At 32.0% G+C, this 19,325-nt stretch overlaps 1 protein-coding gene across 1 annotated transcript; it reads right to left on the bottom strand.

Annotated features, from left to right (window-relative positions):
• Window positions 1-4,876: 4,876 nt before the first annotated feature.
• On the bottom strand, window positions 4,877-7,631 carry LOC114383428 (pentatricopeptide repeat-containing protein At1g62670, mitochondrial-like). Its single transcript, XM_028343108.1, has 2 exons — window positions 7,199-7,631; window positions 4,877-6,257 (listed from the first exon to the last, which is right to left on the bottom strand). Exons 1-2 carry the CDS (start codon window positions 7,460-7,462, stop codon window positions 5,256-5,258), a joined length of 1,266 nt encoding a protein of 421 aa, XP_028198909.1. The 5' UTR covers window positions 7,463-7,631; the 3' UTR covers window positions 4,877-5,255.
• Window positions 7,632-19,325: the final 11,694 nt, after the last annotated feature.

Below are 19,325 nucleotides of genomic sequence, written 5' to 3'. Positions count from 1 at the left end.
GTTTCTGTGAAGAAAATCCAAGCCGAGGCGCTTTCGTAACGTTTCCGTGGGTGATTTTGCGAAGATTTTCAACCGTTCTTCGTTCGTTCTTCGTCCTTCTTCGGTCTTCAACCGGTAAGTTCCCGAAATCGAACTTTTCAATTCATTCTATGTACCCTTAGTGGTCCTCATTTGTTTCACGTGCTTTTATTTTCATTTCATTTACTTTCCGTACCCCCCTTTTGACGTGCTTTAGTCATTTACTTAAGTCATTTTCTCCCCTAATAAAAAAAAATAAATTTCCACTGATCATTTGAATTTTGACATCCGTTAATTTTTGTTAAAATGAAATCCGACCGTTCGGTCATGCCGTAACCACGTTGGAAACCAAAAAGAGGTAAAATAATAATATAATAATAAAAAATATCTTTTAGTAAAATAAATAAAAAAAATCAATCGGACCTTTTTCTTTGGGATTTCTCTTTCTTAAATCGAATCGACTAATAACCAAAGTGAAACTAAGGCTAAAATCAATTCATAAACCAAACTTTTGTCATCGCCTAAAAAAGCCATTTTCAAAGGTCCAACGCCTTGAAATGGTCTTTTCCGCTTTTATTGGTTAAGTGTAGATTTCTAAAAAGCCTAAAATCAATATGTAACTTTGTTACCTCTTTCAAAAATAAAGAAATCATTAATGGTCCAATGCCTTAATGTTTTCTCACTTTTCAAAAGAATTGAAAGATTGCCTAATGGTCCAACGCCTTAAATGACCTTTCATTCAATAAAAACATATCTTGCAAAAAAGGATAAAAAATAACTTAACCAAAATGTTTTGCTCACTAAAGAACTACGTAGGTCTGATTTTCTCATCACAATTGAGGAATACGTAGGAGCAAAGGGAAACACCCTTGTCGACCACAAAAAGATAAAAAAATATAAAAGGCATAAAAAGACATAAGAACGTGAAAAAAAGGGGGAAGATAACATAAATTGAAGTCATATTTGCACATTTGATTAAAGGCTGTCGTCTCTTGTGACGGATGTGTGAGGTGCTAATACCTTCCCCGTGCGTAAATACAACTCCCGAACCTTTCACTTAAAGTTCGTAGATCACGTCTTTTCCGGCTTTTCCAACGTTTTCCTCAAATAAACGTTGGTGGCAACTCCGCGCGTATTCCTTTCTTGGAAGACGCACCCGCGAGCCCCGCGTCGCCCTCCCGCCGATGGGTAGGTTGCGACAATAACTTCTTTGTATGTCGAACATGGTCCATAGCCTTATGAGAAGTGGATGAACATTCCTGACATGGTTATGTCATTGCTAGTCGGTATAATGTTGTATTGGTCCACTTATCTAGGTTGTAGAGTTGGACCTTCTTTCCACTTAGGGGTCTTGTGTCAGCAAAGCCCCATCTCATTTCCATTGGACTTGTCAATGGAAATCACTTTGTGCAGGTATATAATATCTACTAAACATACCATTTACCTTTGTAAGCTAATATTGACTTTTTTGCTAACTTTGTCTTTTGTATATATGATATGATAATGAATCTTTTTTTTAAAGGATCATTGTCCCTTGCCTCTGTTGTACCACAATGGAGAACCTACTACACACTTGAAACCTGCTCATGGCAAAGGCCTTACAATCAATGCACACAAGCTTTCAACTCAATACAATTTCAATTAGTTAGAGGATCTCAATATGCAGTAAACCTTTCTAAGGATTGAAATATTTAGTATTAATATGTAGTAGACATTTTGTTCATGGCAAACATTGAATGTGTATTCCATTATTTTTATGGATGTGAACCTCAATATGTAGTTGACATTTCTATGAAATTGGATGCAATGCATATCATTTCTGTAGACTTTTTCAAATTCTAAAAAAAATGTACAATGAAAGTGTTATTCCATTGTACATTTATTTTTTCCAAAAACAAAATCAAAATGGAAGTGTGATTCCGTTAAACATCATACAACGAAATCATACTTTTGTAATACTGTCATGTTTTAACCCCCATTGCACTATGGGGTCATGATTTCGTTGTGTATTTTTTCCACACCTTGAAAAGCATTATGACATCAATTCCATTGTGCGAAAATTTTGCACCCCTTTTTGTGCAATGGAATCACGATATCATATTGCTTTTTGGGGTGGGGTAATCTTGGAATTTTGAGAGATTGTAGGGGCCAATAACAAAACCTCTTTGGGCCAATAGCAACTCCCTTTAAAAATAGATGGAGATGTTTTATTTACATTTTAATTATTGAAATTTTTAATTTTTCATAAAAAATTAAATTTGTAGAATTTGTAATCTCATGCATGTTGTTTAACAAGAATTTCTTTCTACATGTTAAGCCATGTGTGCCAGGGTCATCACATCTACAGAGACTTTAACTTTAATAGTATTGTTCATTGGGTGAAACTATGATCCTTACAATCATAATTTAAGTTGGCCAACATCATGGGACACATTTCAATGTGACACATGTTTCAATGTGACATGGTCCTCTATAAAAAAAACATGCTAACCATCATTTCATGAGGACAAGTTTTGACACCTATATGATTATGTATATTAGGTATTTGGGTTCTAATATTACTTCATTCTCACAATTTTTATGTCAATGAAGTTAATAATATAACTTTCATGACTACAATCAGACTAAAATCACATAAAATAAGTGCCCAAAAACTAGACATTTTCACTTTTAGTTCAAAATTTCATCCATGATCACAACTTTTGACGTCTATATGATTATGTGTCTATAAGGTATTTTGGTTCCAATAATGCTTAATTCCCATAGTTTTTACATCAATGAAGCCGATAATACTTTCACAACTCTAATTTTCCTAAAATTGCATAAAAAGCGTCCAAAAACCAAGAAAAAAATCACATTTACTTTAAATTTTATTCAATGAGTGCAACTTTTAGAGCCTATATGATTATGTGTATTGGTTTTTTTTGTTCCAATAATGCTTCATACTCATATTTTTCATGTCAATGAATCCGAAAATATGACTTTCACAACTCCAATCGATGTAACATGCATAAAAAAGTGCCCAAAACTAGAAAAAAAAATCCTCTACTTCAAAATTTTATCCCATGAGTGCAACTTTTAGCGCCTATATGATTATGTGTATCAAATATTTTGGTTCCAATAATATTTCATTCCCATAGTTTTCATATCAATGAAATCAACAATACAATTTTCACGACTCCAATCGGCTTAAAATCGCATTAAAAAAGTGTTCCAAAACTAGAAATATCACATTTACTTCAAAGTTTCAATCCATGATGACAACTTTTGACACCTTTATGATTATGTTTATCAGGTATTTTGGTTCCAATAATACTTCATTCTCATAGTTTTCATGTTAATGAAACCAATAATACAACTTTCATAACTTCAATCAGTCTAAAAATGCACAAAAAGTACCAAAAAACTAAAAAAATATCATTTTTACTTCAAAAATTTATTTCATGGGGACAATTTCACCTCTACTTTTGCCTCAACAATGGACATGTTCCCCAACGCCAAAGCTTGTTATGATGAAAAGAAGAAACTTTTAATCATATTTGTTGATTAAAAGCTTCTTCTCTTAATCAAATTTGTTATTTTTAGATTATAAATTCCCCTGTTTGTGTTGTCATTCATGTTTGTTGTTTTTAAGTTATCATTCATTTGTCTTGGTTACTGTTGTTTATTATTTTAACATTATCATTTTCTCTATACTTATTTTTATTTATCAAATTAATTTTTATTAAAGTTCAATTATAATGTATCATTCATTTAAAAATGTTAACAACTATTAATAATTATTCTTACAATTTATAATATATGTTAATATTTAAAAATTAAATTATTTAAATATAATATTTAAATATACTACTAATTATTATTCTATTTGTATTATTAAAAAACTAGAAACCAAATTAATTAAGAAACAAAAAAAAGACAATACAAAAAACACCTTTAGGCTTCGGGTTGGGGTACCTGAATTCTACGAGGGTGTGCAAAAGGAAATTGGCAAAACTAAGGTGAGAATTAGGGTGTGCCAGGACCGAATTCTCACTGTGAACAATAAATGTTGCTACTTTGGTAAATAAAATAGGAACATGGCTACTTGAGGTAATTTGTTGTGTTTTGTCTAAATGGGTAAAAAAAATAAAAAAACTAGGACTTGGAGATCCTTTCTTTGTAACATCGGATCTGATTATAAAGTTGTATTTGAATCACTGTAAATATAATGTATCTGTTTGGATAAATTTCTTTAGAAATACTTTTAGCAAAAAAAAATAAGCAAAAATTAAAATGAGCATTTCCATAAATTAAGATTAGTTCTATATGAGCTAACTGTTAATTGATTTGTAGATGTTTTCTCATTTTTTAGAAAAGTTATATGAAAGAGCTTTTACAAATTAACTAATTAGCTAATAAAAAATTAATTTTAACTTATAGAGAAACTTATTTTATTTTTCTTCTTATTTTTCTCTTTTAGAAATGCTTTTAAAGAAATTTACTCAAATAAGACTCAAATATGTCTAGAATATTAATAAGCATCTCTATTTCGTATGATGAGATGTGATTGGGTGTCTCATTTGTAACTGTAATTCATTGTTATTTTCTATTTCATGTAGTTAGTTTACTGTGGTTAATAGTTAGCTGTGGTTGACTAGTTAGTTAGGTGTAAGATCTAACAGGAGTATAAATAGCATTTGTAACCACAATTAGAGGTAATTCATACAATCAATTTCAGGTTCATTCTAAACTCTCGGATATTCATCTATTCATCTGGTTCGGTTAGTTTTCTCTCTTAGCTAACCCTACTCTACAAGTTTACATCTCTCGAGTTACTTCTAAATTCCTGAGCTGTGCCAAGATGATAGAACTAATGAAATCGAAGGGGCAATGAAACATGTATACCAAACATCCAACTACATGCTTTTTGTTATAAAATAAATTAGGAATTTCTCTCCATCATTATTTCAGTTTTGCAATGTGAAATCACTACCCCCAAAAAATACAAAAAGAAAAAAACAAAAAATACACGAGGTTGTTGAAGTCACATTAACAGTCAAAATTGCATGGCCTGTGTCAATTATACAGAAGCCTAAATTTGACATAACAACCCTTCCTCAATCCCGTTGTTAGCTTGATAGAGAGGGAGAAATGGTAAAATGACACTGAACTTTCAGAATTCATTTGATGGTATATTCAATATTGCTGCTTGGTGCAAATGTCATGGAGCTTATCCGTAATCGTCACACCAAACATTAAACTAATCCTGCTGATTTCATGTCTTCCATCACCCTTTCTACTTTTTCAAGCAAGCGTGCTCTTTTATAGCCAGATATCAACAAATCATATGTTGATTTATTAAGGACATAGCATCTCTTTAAACATTCCAAGAATATGTCTAGCCTATCATAAGCTTCCCTTCTAAAGTATGAGCAGATGACCTTTTCAACATCATCTGCACTTGTGAATGACAACCCTTGTTTAAGCATTCTACCCACAGCAAACTCTATATCATCCAATCTATCTACCATTGCATACATCTTCACAATCCCACAATGAATTCGTGTGAGAACACCAGTAGTAGTAACACAGGGCTTCATCATAGTTTTAAGTAGACCTTCCATTTCTTCCGCTTTCCCTAGTTGAAGATACATAGCTACTAACTTATCAACCATGTTCTCATTTATTTCCCATCCAGAATCCATCGCAAACGTGAAAAACTCCTCTGCCCGACCCAATCTCTTTTGCTTGCAAATCCCATTAAGCATACTTTCAATTATGGAAGCACTAGGAACAATTCCAGAAATCATCATTTCTTCAAAAATTCTATCAGCAATCTTAAACTTTCTAGAATTAACACAGCCTGATATGAGGGATTCAAACATTTGAAGATCAGGACCAAGTCTGGCAGCCTTCTTCGCTGAGTACCAAGCTAACATGGCATCAACATTCCCTGACTTGGAAAATGCTGAAATAAAGATATTATAAGTGTGAAAATCAGGTTTATAGCTCTCTGAACTCTCCATGATCTCAAATAAACTAACTGCTGTAACAATATCATGGGAAGACAAACAAACACTTATAAGGGAATTGAAAACTAGTGAATTGGGTTTAACTCCAGTAGCCTCCATAGAACTAAACACACGCATTCCTAGCATCACGTCCTTCACTTTTCCACATAGAAAGATGAGTTCAGAGAAGAGATCTCGATCTTTCTCATTTTCTTTCAGCATCTTCTCCAAAATCCATTCCAAAATCTGACCATTCAATAATAATATATGTGAGAATATTGATCATCTCATCACAGTCTGTATAGTCAATCCACCAAGCATAATTGGTCACATAGTTGAGAAAATGAAACCACATTACACACACGTGTGCATGCTCGTGCACGAATTGCTAACATATACCCTCTTTTTTTAAACATAAGTATTTTAACCAACTATACTTTGAGTGTATTTTAAAAAAAAATCTTATATATCTTGTTAAATACTCCTTTCAAAAACCAAGTGAGAATAGATTTAAAAATTCCTATCAGACTTGCTAATCAGAAGGAACTTTTAGCAAACTATACATTGGGTATATTTTGGTAAAATCAAAGTTATAACTTGCTAAATTACTCTTAAAAAAAGAGGGTCTATCTTAACAAATGGTTACATAAAATTTATCTCAAAATTTCTTAAAACCACCAATTTACCATTTTGTAATCTGTGGGTTATCTACTCCTATATTATAAATTAGAATACACACTTAGAAAATAGAGACTCTCAATTACAGATTCCGATATTCTCTCTTCTCTAGCATTTCAGTCTCACAGCTAGCCAAACAAATCTCTCTTAGTTCTCTCAAAAAACTCTCTTTTTGTCTTCATCTATATATACTTATTTTTCTTAACTACTTATCACCTTCAAGCTTTTTTACAATTTCAATTGCTCAATGTAAAATTTAAAGTACAATTATATATTAAAAAACATTGATTTATTATGAATTTTAATTTTAATTATATGCATAATAAGCATTTGTCCATTGAAATGAAACTAGTAATAATATAATAAAAGAAAATATCTCGCCACAGGTAATTGGTATTTACCATGTTAACCATAAATTGCTGGAATTTTCTATTAAATAAAACAAAAAACAACGCAGTTAAAAAAATGATGAAACGGAAAACAGAGACAGAGAAGATTAGTACTAGTACCAATCGAGCTTTGTCGGAGGAAGAAGGGGAGAGAGAGGTAATAAGGAAGTCCCAAGAACGTTGCGAGCTTTGAAGGGAAGCCATTTCCTGATCCAGCGTCGTTTTAATGTGCGAGTTCGGAACCTGAAGCAATTTCAAGAGAAGGGGATTTGAATTTGAATGTGAATTTGAATTTGAATGCGCATGTTTGCTGAAACAATAACGGCGAGGACTTCCTCTGCAACTCTTTCTCACTGCCCATAAAGCCCTAACTGCAAATGCCATGTTCTCTTATTTCGGCTCAGTTTCCATCAGGAAATTGCGCTTTGCCTTTTTCTTGGGTTAGTTTCACGGCAATTTCTTTGGTGCAAGGTCCACATAACTTGTTTGAGTGCCCCCTCGACATATTTTGCACATGTGTGTGTTAAGTTGGCACCTGATAAGTAAGTTAGATAATTTCTTTGGTACAATTTCTTTACCTTTCTTCTTTTAAACTAGTATTTAGCTCAAAATTAATTAAAGGATGACATGACAAAGCGTTTCATAACTAGTTAAATGATTATGTAGCAAACAAACAAAAGAAACTAATAGTGCAATACTATTGATTAGGTGATAATGTGTCGAACTAATAAATAAGCTAACAAAATGTTATATTATTGGATTAAGTAATGATGTGAGAAATTAATGAAATGAGCTAAAATAAGTAATGATATGATAGACTAAAGTATTAGATTGTCACACAATTAATTAACGAATCCTCACTAAGAACAAATAGTAAAATCGAACTTTAAAAAACACCAGGTAGTAAAATAAAAAAGGTAATTTATATATAACATCCTTAACTGTTAATATAATTATATTTATTAGTTTTAGTATTAAAAATTATTAGTATATGAATTTATTTGAATTAAAAATAATCGATTTAAATAATTATCTTATCAATAAAAAGATTAGATGATTAATATAAGAATTTATTAAAAAAATTATAAAAGAAAGTGTGACAACTCTATATATTAATTAAAATTATTAAAAGATTATTACTCTTGTGAAGATAATTTTATATTAATAATATAATATTGTATGTCTGGTTTGGATAAAATATTTATTATATTTGAATTGGTGATCCTTGAGAATAAGGTAAATCTTATCATGTTTTTATCTAAATATATATTGAAAGAAGTTTAAAAAATAAATAATATTAATAATTAGATAAATCTAGATAGTAGAATAGAAAATGATAAAGAAAAATTTGGTCAGTTAAATCTATTGACAATATATCTCATGTGATTCAATCTTAAATCATATATTTGTATTTATATAAGAATAAACAATTATCTTCTCCTAAAATCACAGTCTATCTTGATAAATAAAAAAATTAGTAGGCTACCTAGAATTGGGGAGAAAGAAGAAATAAAAGTATTTTTGGTGACACACTAAATAGAGAGGAAGAAAAAAAAATGAAGAATATTTATTTCTTTGTTTCAAGAGGTGAGTAAAACATATTTTTATCTGAGATTAGTAGTGTTATAGTAGGTATTATAGTTTAAATATCTTATTTATTGTATGGTATGGTTGTATTTAATTTTTGGCCGATCACGTGGATCACCATAATGGTTCTCGTTATTTCTTTCGTACCTCATGGGTTTTTCCTTGCTTATAAATGATAAAGATTTTGTGTTGATGTAATTGGTTGAAATAAGAAAAAGGAGATTTTTTCAATTGTATATGTTTATATGCATTGAAATCCATTTTGGCATTCATGGCAATAATGCGTTTGTGTTATGTGATTGGTTTACATGTATATATAATATGAATGTAAATGCCAAGGTGAATATAAACACGCGTGAATGCATATATATTTAATGTCCCTACCTATATATTGTGGATATATATTTGTAACGTGATTACATGTATATAATGACTACATGTAAATGTAAATATTTAATTCGTATAATATTTGAAAAGTTAATGTGAATTTTTATATATATATATATATATATATAATATTATTAATTAATAATTGATTTTTATAATGTTATAATGTTTTGGGTATGTTATTGTAAATTATTATTGGTGTATGGAATTAGAGGATTTATTCGGTAGTTATTTGGGATTATATTTTGTAATTATGTGTGAGTTAGTCAAAATCTTTTGGGAAGTGATGACAGTGTACATTATATTTCGAATAATTTAATATGAGATACCTTCATCTAGGATGAAGATAAGATATATGATAGATCCTTTCATCTAGGATGAGAAAGAGATTAGAGATGATACATGATGTCATCACATGGATATGAGTTCATAATGTGTGTTGAAGATAAAACTCCTTACACACACTCACACTAGTTTTGAAGAGAAAAAGATGGCAGGAACCCTTTAGCCACTAGTTTGGTTTTATGCTTTGCAATAGTGTCATTGGGGTTCAATTTCAGCTTGAACACCCATTTAACATCTATTGCCTTCTTCTTTGCTTGGTTTTCCACCAACTCCCATGTAGGATTCTTCTCAATGGATTTTAGTTCTTCCAACATTGCTGCCTTATAGACCTACTCTTCCAAGACTTCTACACAGTCAATTAGTTTTGTGTCTGCTATCAAAGCAAAGTTTATTGGTTCTCTTTCTAAGGTTACTTCAAAATTGGAAATCATTTCAAAATTTGAAAATCTGCTTGGCACTTTCCTTTGCTTTTTTGGCCTTTGATTCTAAGAAGTTTTAGTTACTATGTCTTCTACACCATCCTTATTTTGACCTTCAACCAATGCTGGAATAACTGGTCTAAAGCTACTTTTCTAATTTTTCCAATCCTATGATTCAACTTCATTTATTAACATATCTATATTGACTTCAATTTTCTACTTTACTAGATTATAGAGAGCATGTAAGCTCTAGTGACATGATAGCCAACTAGGATCATAGGCTCACTTTTGTCTTCCAATTCCTTCCTTTTTGCATTAGGTATATGTTTGAAACACAGGGAGCAAAACTTCTGAGATGACTTACCATAGGTTTCCGTCCATTCTAGTACTAATGAGCCTTAGGGTTCTCATGACCCTTAGGGTAGATTTTGGATTCATGGGTTAAGTATGAGCCCACTTATCTTTGTATATATTATATTATGGTTTTATTATTTTTTGGGCCTTGCATTTAGGACTCCCTAGTGTAGGGATGATACCCCACAAGTTTAGGATACCCTAGTAATGTAGGATTTTTCAGCCCTTGTATTTTAGGACACCTAGACTAGTTTTTGTATTATGGGTAGTTATGTAATTTCATGTGCATTAAGTGCACTATTTGATGTGTTTGCTGGAAGAGAAATTTAATTGAATTGGGAGAAGCCCAATCCAATTAAATTTTGGGCCAACCTAAGGGGGAGGTGAACATTTGCTTGCTGCACACCATTACCACGTCATATAGTTACACTTTGTACATGTCTTTCATGCTTTACATGCCTCATGACACCTAAGTACACTTAGTGGAGAATCTTGGATTTGATCTTGGATTAGTGGGCTGAACCATAGCTGAAATTCACTAATCATAACTAGTGAAATTTTGGCTCCAAATTTGGCTCCACAAATTCAAATTCAAATTCAAGTGAAATTTGAATAGAAATTCAAATTTCCCTCTAATTTTGTGTGACACTTAGGCTATAAATACAGGCCTTGTGCATGCATTTGGAAACTTTGATGATTTGAGAAATTAGACTTCAAAGTTCAGACCTCCTTCTCCCTCTTCTCTCTCTCAAAATCTCATTCCCCTCTCTCCCTCTCCCTCCACTTATCTTCTTCTACCTTCAAGCTCTTATCCATGGCTTCGTATGGTGGTGAACTTGTTCTTGACTCATCTTCTCCTTGAAGTGGCATCTCCAATCACCTTTCCTCCTTCTCCATTCTGTTGCCATTGATCTTCAAGAAACAAAGGACTCCATTGATGAAGAAGATCCAAGGCCTACAAGCTCTACATGGAGCTACATTATGTGGCCTCAGATCATCTTCATCTAGGTGATGTTCTTTTGCTTCCTCTATCTCTTGTTCTGTCAATTCACTTTAATTCCTTGTTCTTCATCGTCTTCTCCATGTATCTCCTGCATTGTCTTGTGATTTGATGTTGTTTATAGTAAATTCAAAAAAATAAACTGATTAAATCTTATATCTACACTTGTTCTTGCATTTCTATGGTTCAAATTTTATAGATCTACTCTTGAATAATGTTTTTGTGTTGGTTTTAGGTTCTAACATTTTTAAGTCATAATCTTTTTATGCTGAACCTTTAGATCTCAATTTTCTTGCAAAATATTGATTCGAAAAGAAAACACAAAAATCTAAGTATAAATCACTTCATTCATGTTGTCTTAGAGTCATGTTAAGTCATAATAATTGTCACATTATGTTCTAAGTTTATGCTGAATTTTGATTTTGTTGATTGAATTTTAGATACATTTGTTCATTTATTCTTGCAATTTTCAGCCTATCATTTGAATTTTGGGTCTAATTCATGCATGTTATTTAGTTCATAACATGTTCTAAATCAATTCCTAGAAGTAGTCTTGTTGTTGAACTTTTCTTGTTTTCTAAGTTTCCTATATGATGCCTATGAAGAAATTGAGTTGTGGTGCTGAGTTGTGGCTGGATTTGTGAATCAAAATAAGTCTTAAGCTATCTTGAATTGTGTTATCCAAGACAATTGGGGATAAGCAAACACAAATTGTAACTATCCAAGCCTTAAGCAACATAAACATTACTCTTGATTTCTAGGTTGAAATTATGGTTGATGTCAGTTATGGCACACTGTCTTCTTAACTCTTCTATGGCTTGAATACTTCAAGTTTTGAGCTGAAATTTTAATTGGATAAAATAGACATACAAATGAAAATAATGGGAAAAGAATGAACAAAAATGAAAAAGAAATGAGCAAGAAAAGGTGATAAAGATTAACGTCAAAATACATGTCTAGAACAAAAAAAAAAAATGTGTATGCTTGATTTGCTTGAAAATTGTTCATGATTTTGAGTTGTATTACAAGCCTATTCGACTTCTTGGAGTTGTTCATCTTTTAGATGTGTTGCCAAATTGACATAATTAGCATTTTGCTTTGAGTCTTGTTTTTAATTTGTCAATCTAATCTAGTGCCATTCCAAGACTTCCTTTGTGTTCCACCTTGGCTTGTGGTGCTATCCTTTTGCTTTATTTTTCATTGAATCTCATTGAATTAATGTCATGTTAAATTTCCTTTTGGTTTAGCTTTCATTTCATCTTTTGGTTTCTTGCTTGTCTTTTTTGTGTTTAAGTCCTATCTACAATAAGGATTGGAAGAGGAAATTGATGCATTGCTTAAAGGAAGATTTTGAGTCTTGGAGGTTAACCATCCTAGGATCACCATTGGATTTGAAGCAACCAAAGCCTCACCAAATTTTGAGTGAAACACTTGAGAAAACAAACAAGCATTGAAGACAAATTTGAATACCTTAATTGCTTTGTTAAATTTGTTGTAATATAACAATTGAGTGTTGAATTTTTTTTATTGCAATTCCTTGTATTTGGACATTCTTCAGGGGTATATGGGGAGTCTCCAAGAGACCACCCAAACTTCTATTTGTGTGTAATAGCTTAGTGTAAACCGTGTAGACTAAGTGAAGATCCAGTTGGGACCTCCAAAGGGCCATACAAGCCTTTACATAGGAAAATGTCTAGCTTGCTTTAAATTTCCTTTACCTTCCATTGTCAAACTGCCTAGATAGCTTGCTTTTTACCAATTAGTTTTTACCTTACCTTTCACACCTCTTTTAGTGTTTATTTTGGCTAGTTTCAACCATAGTTTCTTTTACCTTTTGTTTTCAAACCCTCAACAAAAAAGAACCACAACTTAGGAACCAACATGAATCTTCATTCTTCATCTAGTGTTAATGGTGAGGGTTCTACTCCTAAGGACCCCTTGTATAGGATATTAGATGAGTTGAGATCCCTTACATTGTGGAAAGAAAAACAAGAGAGAGGAGAAAAAGGAAAAAAAGAGTGGAAGAAATAAGTCAAGATGAAAGAGAGAAAATAAGAGAGGAAGAAAGAAGAAAATTAATGAAATAATTAAGAAGAGGGAGAAATGCTTCCTATGGTAGTCATGAGTCTTGTAAAAGTTTGAGTGAAGAGTTAAGTGACTACTATGGAGGAAGGCATAGGTCCAATACTAGATCTCACTCCCAAAGAAGAGAAAAGGATAAAAGGTCTCAAGAGGTTAGCATTAGCTTATCATATTTCCATGAAAAAAATAATGTTGAGGCCTACCTAGATTGGGAAATGAAAGTTGAACAACTCCTCGCTTGCCATCATATTAGTGAAGAGAGAAAAGTTACATTGGTTACCCTTAGCTTCCAAGGGTATGCCCTCTATTGGTGGACTTCCCTTGTTAGGGAAAGAAGGATTCATGGACTTCACTTGTTAGGGAAAGAAGGATTCATGGGGATCATCCAGTAGAGTATTGAAATGATCTTAAGAGTGCCCTTAGGAAGAGGTAAATTCCCTCCTACTATGAAAGAGAGCTTATGGTCAAGATCCAAAGGCTTAGACAAGGGAGTATGAGTGTTGAAGAATATAGTTAACAAATGAAACTACTCCTTTTAAGAGTTGGACTTAGGGAGGAGGAAAGAACAAGCATAGCTAGTTTCCTTAGTGAGCTTAATATGGAAGTGAGGGACAAGGTTGAACTCCTTCCATATAGGGACCTAGATGAACTAGTCCAACTTTGTATAAGAGTGGAGCAACAACTTAAAAAAAGCTTTCTTCAAAATCTTATGGCTTTCTCTCTTATCCAAGGAAGGACCAAGCCCAAGGAATTTTGGGGGCTGCACCTTCAAAACCCAAGGAAGATAAGGGTAAGATCGTAGATAAACCCACCCCTAAGACTAGTTCCCAAGCAAGGACTAACAACATTAAATGCTTCAAATGTCTTGGGAGATGACACATTGTCTCTTAATGCCCCACAAAGAAAACCATGATTATGAGGAGTCAAGACTTTTATAGTAGTCAAGAAGAGACTACTTCTTCTCCTTCCTCTGGTGGAAATGAAGATGAAGCAAGGGGTGAAGAGTCTAGTGAGGAAGTCTACCCCCATGAAGAAGGTGACCTCCTAATGGTTAGAAGGCTCCTTGGAGGGTAATCTTGTGATCTATCCCAATCCCAAAGATAGAACATCTTTCATACAAGATGTAAAATTTTAGATTAAACTTGTTCTCTCATTGCGAATAGTGGATCTTGTTGCAATTGTTGCAGCACAAGATTAGTTTCCAAGTTGAACCTCATTATCAGTCCCCACCCAAAACCTTATAAACTTCAATGGCTTAATGAGTAAGGGGAAATGATAGTTAACCAACAAGTGAAGGTACCTTTCTCCATTGGGACATATAAGGATGAAGTTATTTGTGATATAGTTCTCATGGAGGTAGGGCATATTCTCTTAGGAAGGCCATGGCAATTTGATAGGAAGGCCATGGCAATTTGATAGGAAGATCATGGCCTAACTAATGAGATTATCCTTACCCATCTTGGTACTAAATTTGTGTTGCATCCTCAAACACCTTCATAGGTAGCTAAGGATGAACTTGCAATGAAGGACAAAAGGGATGAGGAAAAGTGAGAAAAACAAGAAAAAAAGGATAGTAAGGCCTTAGCTCCTAAGGTCAAGGAGAAGGAAAAAGAGGGAGGGTATTCCTCCAAGAAAGTTGTAAAGAAGGAGGGTCATTTTGTAACAAAAAGAGATATTAAAAGAGCTCTTCTTCTCAAGCAATCTTTCTACCATCTCCTCTCAAGGGAGATTTCCCTTAGCACTGCCACAATTCTCACACTTGAGACCATTCCCCAAAAAGTCCAAAAACACTACAGGAATTTGTTGATGTATTTGTTGGATCAAGTTGCCTCAGAATAATTAAGAAGGGGGGGGGCTTAATTAATTATTCCTAAACCATTACTAATTAAAAAATTACTCTTCTAAGGCTTTTACTATGTTGTGAAGTAAATGAAGAATAGAAAAGAAACTTAACCAAAAGTAAAAGCAAGAATTAAAGTGCACAATGAAAATTAAAAGAGTAGGAAAGAAGGAGACAAACACACAAGAGTTTTATACTGGTTCGGCAACAACCCGTGCCTACATCTAGTCCCCATGCGACCTGCAGTCCTTGAGATTTCTTTTCAACCTTGTAAAATTACTTTACCAGCAAAGATCCACAAGGGATGTACCCTCCTTTGTTCTCTTTGAACAACCTAGTGGATGTACCCTCCACAAGAATTGATCCACAAGAGATATACCCTCTCTTGTTCTCAGTCAACAACCTAAGTAGATGTACCCTCTACTTGTACCACAAAGGATGTACCCTCCAATGTGTTAAGACAAATTTCTCAGGTGGCTAAACCTTTGAAACTTGGTGAATGGGGATACAAAAGAATTCTCAGGCGGTTAGTCCATTGAAATCTTTTGTATATGGGAAAGGGAAGAATCAAAAGAATTCTCAGACTGTGTTGTTTTGAATTCTTTGACAAGGGAGAAGGGAGACACAAAAGAATTCAGGCGGTTAGTCCTTCGTTCTTTTGGAAAAGGGAGAAGAGAGACACAAAAGAATTCAGGCGGTTAGTCCTTCGTTCTTTTGGAAAAGGGAGAAGAGAGACACAAAAAGAATTCAGGCAGTTAGTCCTTGGCAAATTCTTTTTGGCAAAGGGAGAAGAGAATGAAAAAGATGAATAGCACAAGTTTTTGAACAAAGAACTTTTCTTGGAAGATAAAGTTTTGAACAAAAAATTTTAGAAAGATAAAGAGAAGATGAAACTAGAGAGTTCTGAAAGAAGATATTGAAAGATAGATTGAAAGATAGAATTATTGAAAGAGATGATGAATATGAATGAGTTAATTAAAACGTTTCATGCCATGGTCACATATTTATAGTTTCTTGATGACTCAAGTTAAAACTTGTAACTCTTGGCAATTCCTTTAAAACTAATTACTTAAAAAGTTATGACTTTTAAAAGAATCTTCAGAAATAAGCCACTTGAAGAAATGTGACTTTTGGGAATGAATTTTTCAAAAACAGCCACTGGTAATCGATTACCATAAAGGTGTAATCAATTACACATCAACATATGTGACTCTTCATTTTGAATTTTGAAAATCTTAACGTTTTAAAACCACTGGTAATCGACTATAATAATATTGTAATCGATTACCAGAGAGTAAAACTCTTTGGTAATGATTTTGTGAAAACTTCTTGTGCTACTCAATGTTTTAAAAAACTTTTTAATACTTATCTTAAGTCTTCTCTTGATTCTTGAATCTTTGAGTCTTGAATCTTGATCTTGATTATTCTTGAATCTTGAATCTTCTTGATGAAACTTGAAATTAATCTTGATCTTGAACTTAATCTTGAAATCATTCTTTGGGCTTTTTGTCATCATCTTTGTCATCATCAAAACTTCTTGAATCAACTTGATTCATCATCATGAAGTTGGCTTCTACAATCTCCCCCTTTTTGATGATGACAACCCTGAAATCAAGAAACACATACACATTCTTTTTCCTAGTCGATCACTCACTTAATTCTCCATATTCTCCCCCTTTGTTTTTGAATTTATGCTTAATTTTATGTCTTGAAAAATATAATATCTTGATTTCTAAAATATCCATTTTTCTCTCCCCCTTTGGCATCAACAAAAAGCCAATGTGTGTAAGAATTATAAAACCATACATAAATGACTAATCATACAAGAAAATAGAAAACTTAGAACAATCGAACAAGATAATAACTTAACCATACAACAAGTATTAAAAGAAATACTAAGTATTCAAATTTCGTAAAAACATAGCCAAATACAAGGCTTAAAAACAAAATATAATTATAATCTAAATCTATTATCAGAGAATCAAAACTTAATTCTAAGTAACAAAAATTAGTTATGAAAACATATATGGTAACTCATTACTTATCTCAATTATTTTAGCATATCAATATAATTTTGACAAAAATCCAATCATGTCAAATCATACATAAATGGATAAACATACAATAACTGTATTCATACAAGAGAGAAAAACTTATAAAAATCAAACAAGATAATAAATCATCCACAAATTCATAATAAAAACATATGTATCAAATAAGTCATAAGTCATAAAAAATAACCAAGTAGAACCATAACACATAAAGCAACTAACAAGTTTTGAACTTTTGGAAAATAAAGTACTAATAAAGTTTCAAAGCATAATTTACTAAGTACCAAATAAGTAAACAAGATAATCAAGTTTAAACACATAACAGAAAGACATTAAAACAAACTATTTTGCACCCATAAAAAATACATATTCACTATCTTAATCAACATAACCTTTAAATATAATAAAAGAATCATAATAACTCTCAAACACAATCAATCATCAAACATTTCAAATTAATTAAATTTAATTAACAATCAACTAACTATGCACAAAAATTTCTATTTCAAAAAAAATTTCAAATTTCAAATTACAAATTTTAAAATTTAACTTTTAAATTTTAAATTTTAAATTTCAAATTTCAAATTTCAAATTTTAAATTTTAAATTTTAAAATTTAAATTTCAATTTCCAGTAACTTCCTTTTTCAACTTCCAACTTCCATTTTCAACTTTCAAACTTCCACTTCCAACTTTTAATTTTCAAACTTCCAATAACTTCCAAATTTTAATTTTCAAACTTCCAACTACTTCCATATTTTAAATTTAAAACTTCCAATAACTTTCAAATTTTAATTTTCAAATTTCCAATAACTTGCAAATTTTAATTTTCAAACTTTCAACTAGTTGGACACAATTACCAAAGACAAAAAAATCAATCATGTATATTGAAATTCTTTAAACTAAATATAGTTAATTAATCATAATAAATTTTAACATAATCAAATAACAATCATCAACACATATCATGGTAATTATTCAATTATCTTAACATGTCAAAACATTTTTTTTTAATTTTTTAACAAAATCTAATCGTCTTAGAAACAAAACATAAGCAATTCAAGCATTAATCAATTCAAACAAAATTCAATTAATCATACATACTAAATATAGTTATTTAAACATTGTAAACACAATCAAACAATTTCAACAATTATTTTCTATTTGTCACAAAAATAACTTAACTGTAAATACTAATCATACCTTAATTCATAGAGATGGTTTAGATGTTACCTCTTTTGAGATTTTACTGATATTGTTGTCTCTGTATGTAACATGTCCACTTTTCTTGGGGGAAATGGTTGTAAATTTGGATACATCTCCCGTTATATGCTTTGAATAACCACTGTCGATGTACCACTTCTTCCTTACAGATTTTTCTTTGTTGTTCTCATGAGATTATGTCATGAGACACAAGTTGGCTTGGTCTTCATCATGATCTTGGAATGACCAATACCTGAAAATAATTTTGAAAAAACAAAGAATTTAAAGATGCCATGAATCTTGAAGTTGTTAAACTTTCTACAAGATACCTGCTTTGATACCATTTGTTGGAACAAGTGGCCTCAGAATAATTAAGAAGGGGGGGTTGAATTAATTATTCCTAAACCTTTACTAATTAAAAAAGTACTCTTCTAAGGCTTTTACTATGTTGTGATGTAAATGAAGAATAGAAAAAAAAACTTAACCAAAAGTAAAAGCAAGAATTAAAGTGCACAGCGGAAATTAAAAGAGTAGGAAAGAAGGAGACAAACATACAAGAGTTTTATACTGGTTCGGCAACAACCCGTGCCTACATCCAGTCCCCAAGCGACCTGCAGTCCTTGAGATTTCTTTTCAACCTTATAAAATTCCTTTACCAGCAAAGATCCACAAGGGATGTACCCTCCCTTGTTCTCTTTGAAAAGCCTAGTGGATGTACCCTCCACTAGAACTGATTCACAAAAGATGTACCCTCTCTTGTTCTCAGTCAACAACCCAAGTAGATGTACCCTCTACTTGTACCACAAAGGATGTACCCTCCAATGTGTTAAGACAAAGTTCTCAGGCGGCTAAACCTTTGAAACTTTGTGAATGGGGATACAAAAGAATTCTTAGGCGGTTAGTCCTTTGAAATCTTTTGTATATGGGAAATGGAAGAATCAAAAGAATTCTCAGACTGTGTCATTTTAAATTCTTTGACAA

The sequence above is a fragment of the Glycine soja genome, chromosome 14 (assembly GCF_004193775.1).
Source record: "Glycine soja cultivar W05 chromosome 14, ASM419377v2, whole genome shotgun sequence".
Taxonomy (NCBI): domain Eukaryota; kingdom Viridiplantae; phylum Streptophyta; class Magnoliopsida; order Fabales; family Fabaceae; genus Glycine; species Glycine soja.
This window is presented reverse-complemented; position numbering and strand designations above follow the sequence as displayed.

Excerpts from the sequence above, each read along its gene's own strand:
- LOC114383428 (XM_028343108.1), bottom strand. The coding sequence starts at position 7,462 with ATGGCATTTGCAGTTAGGGCTTTATGGGCAGTGAGAAAGAGTTGCAGA. Across the intron at positions 6,258-7,198 it reads CCTCCGACAAAGCTCGATTG|ATTTTGGAATGGATTTTGGA; the intron begins GTACTAGTACTA and ends TTGAATGGTCAG.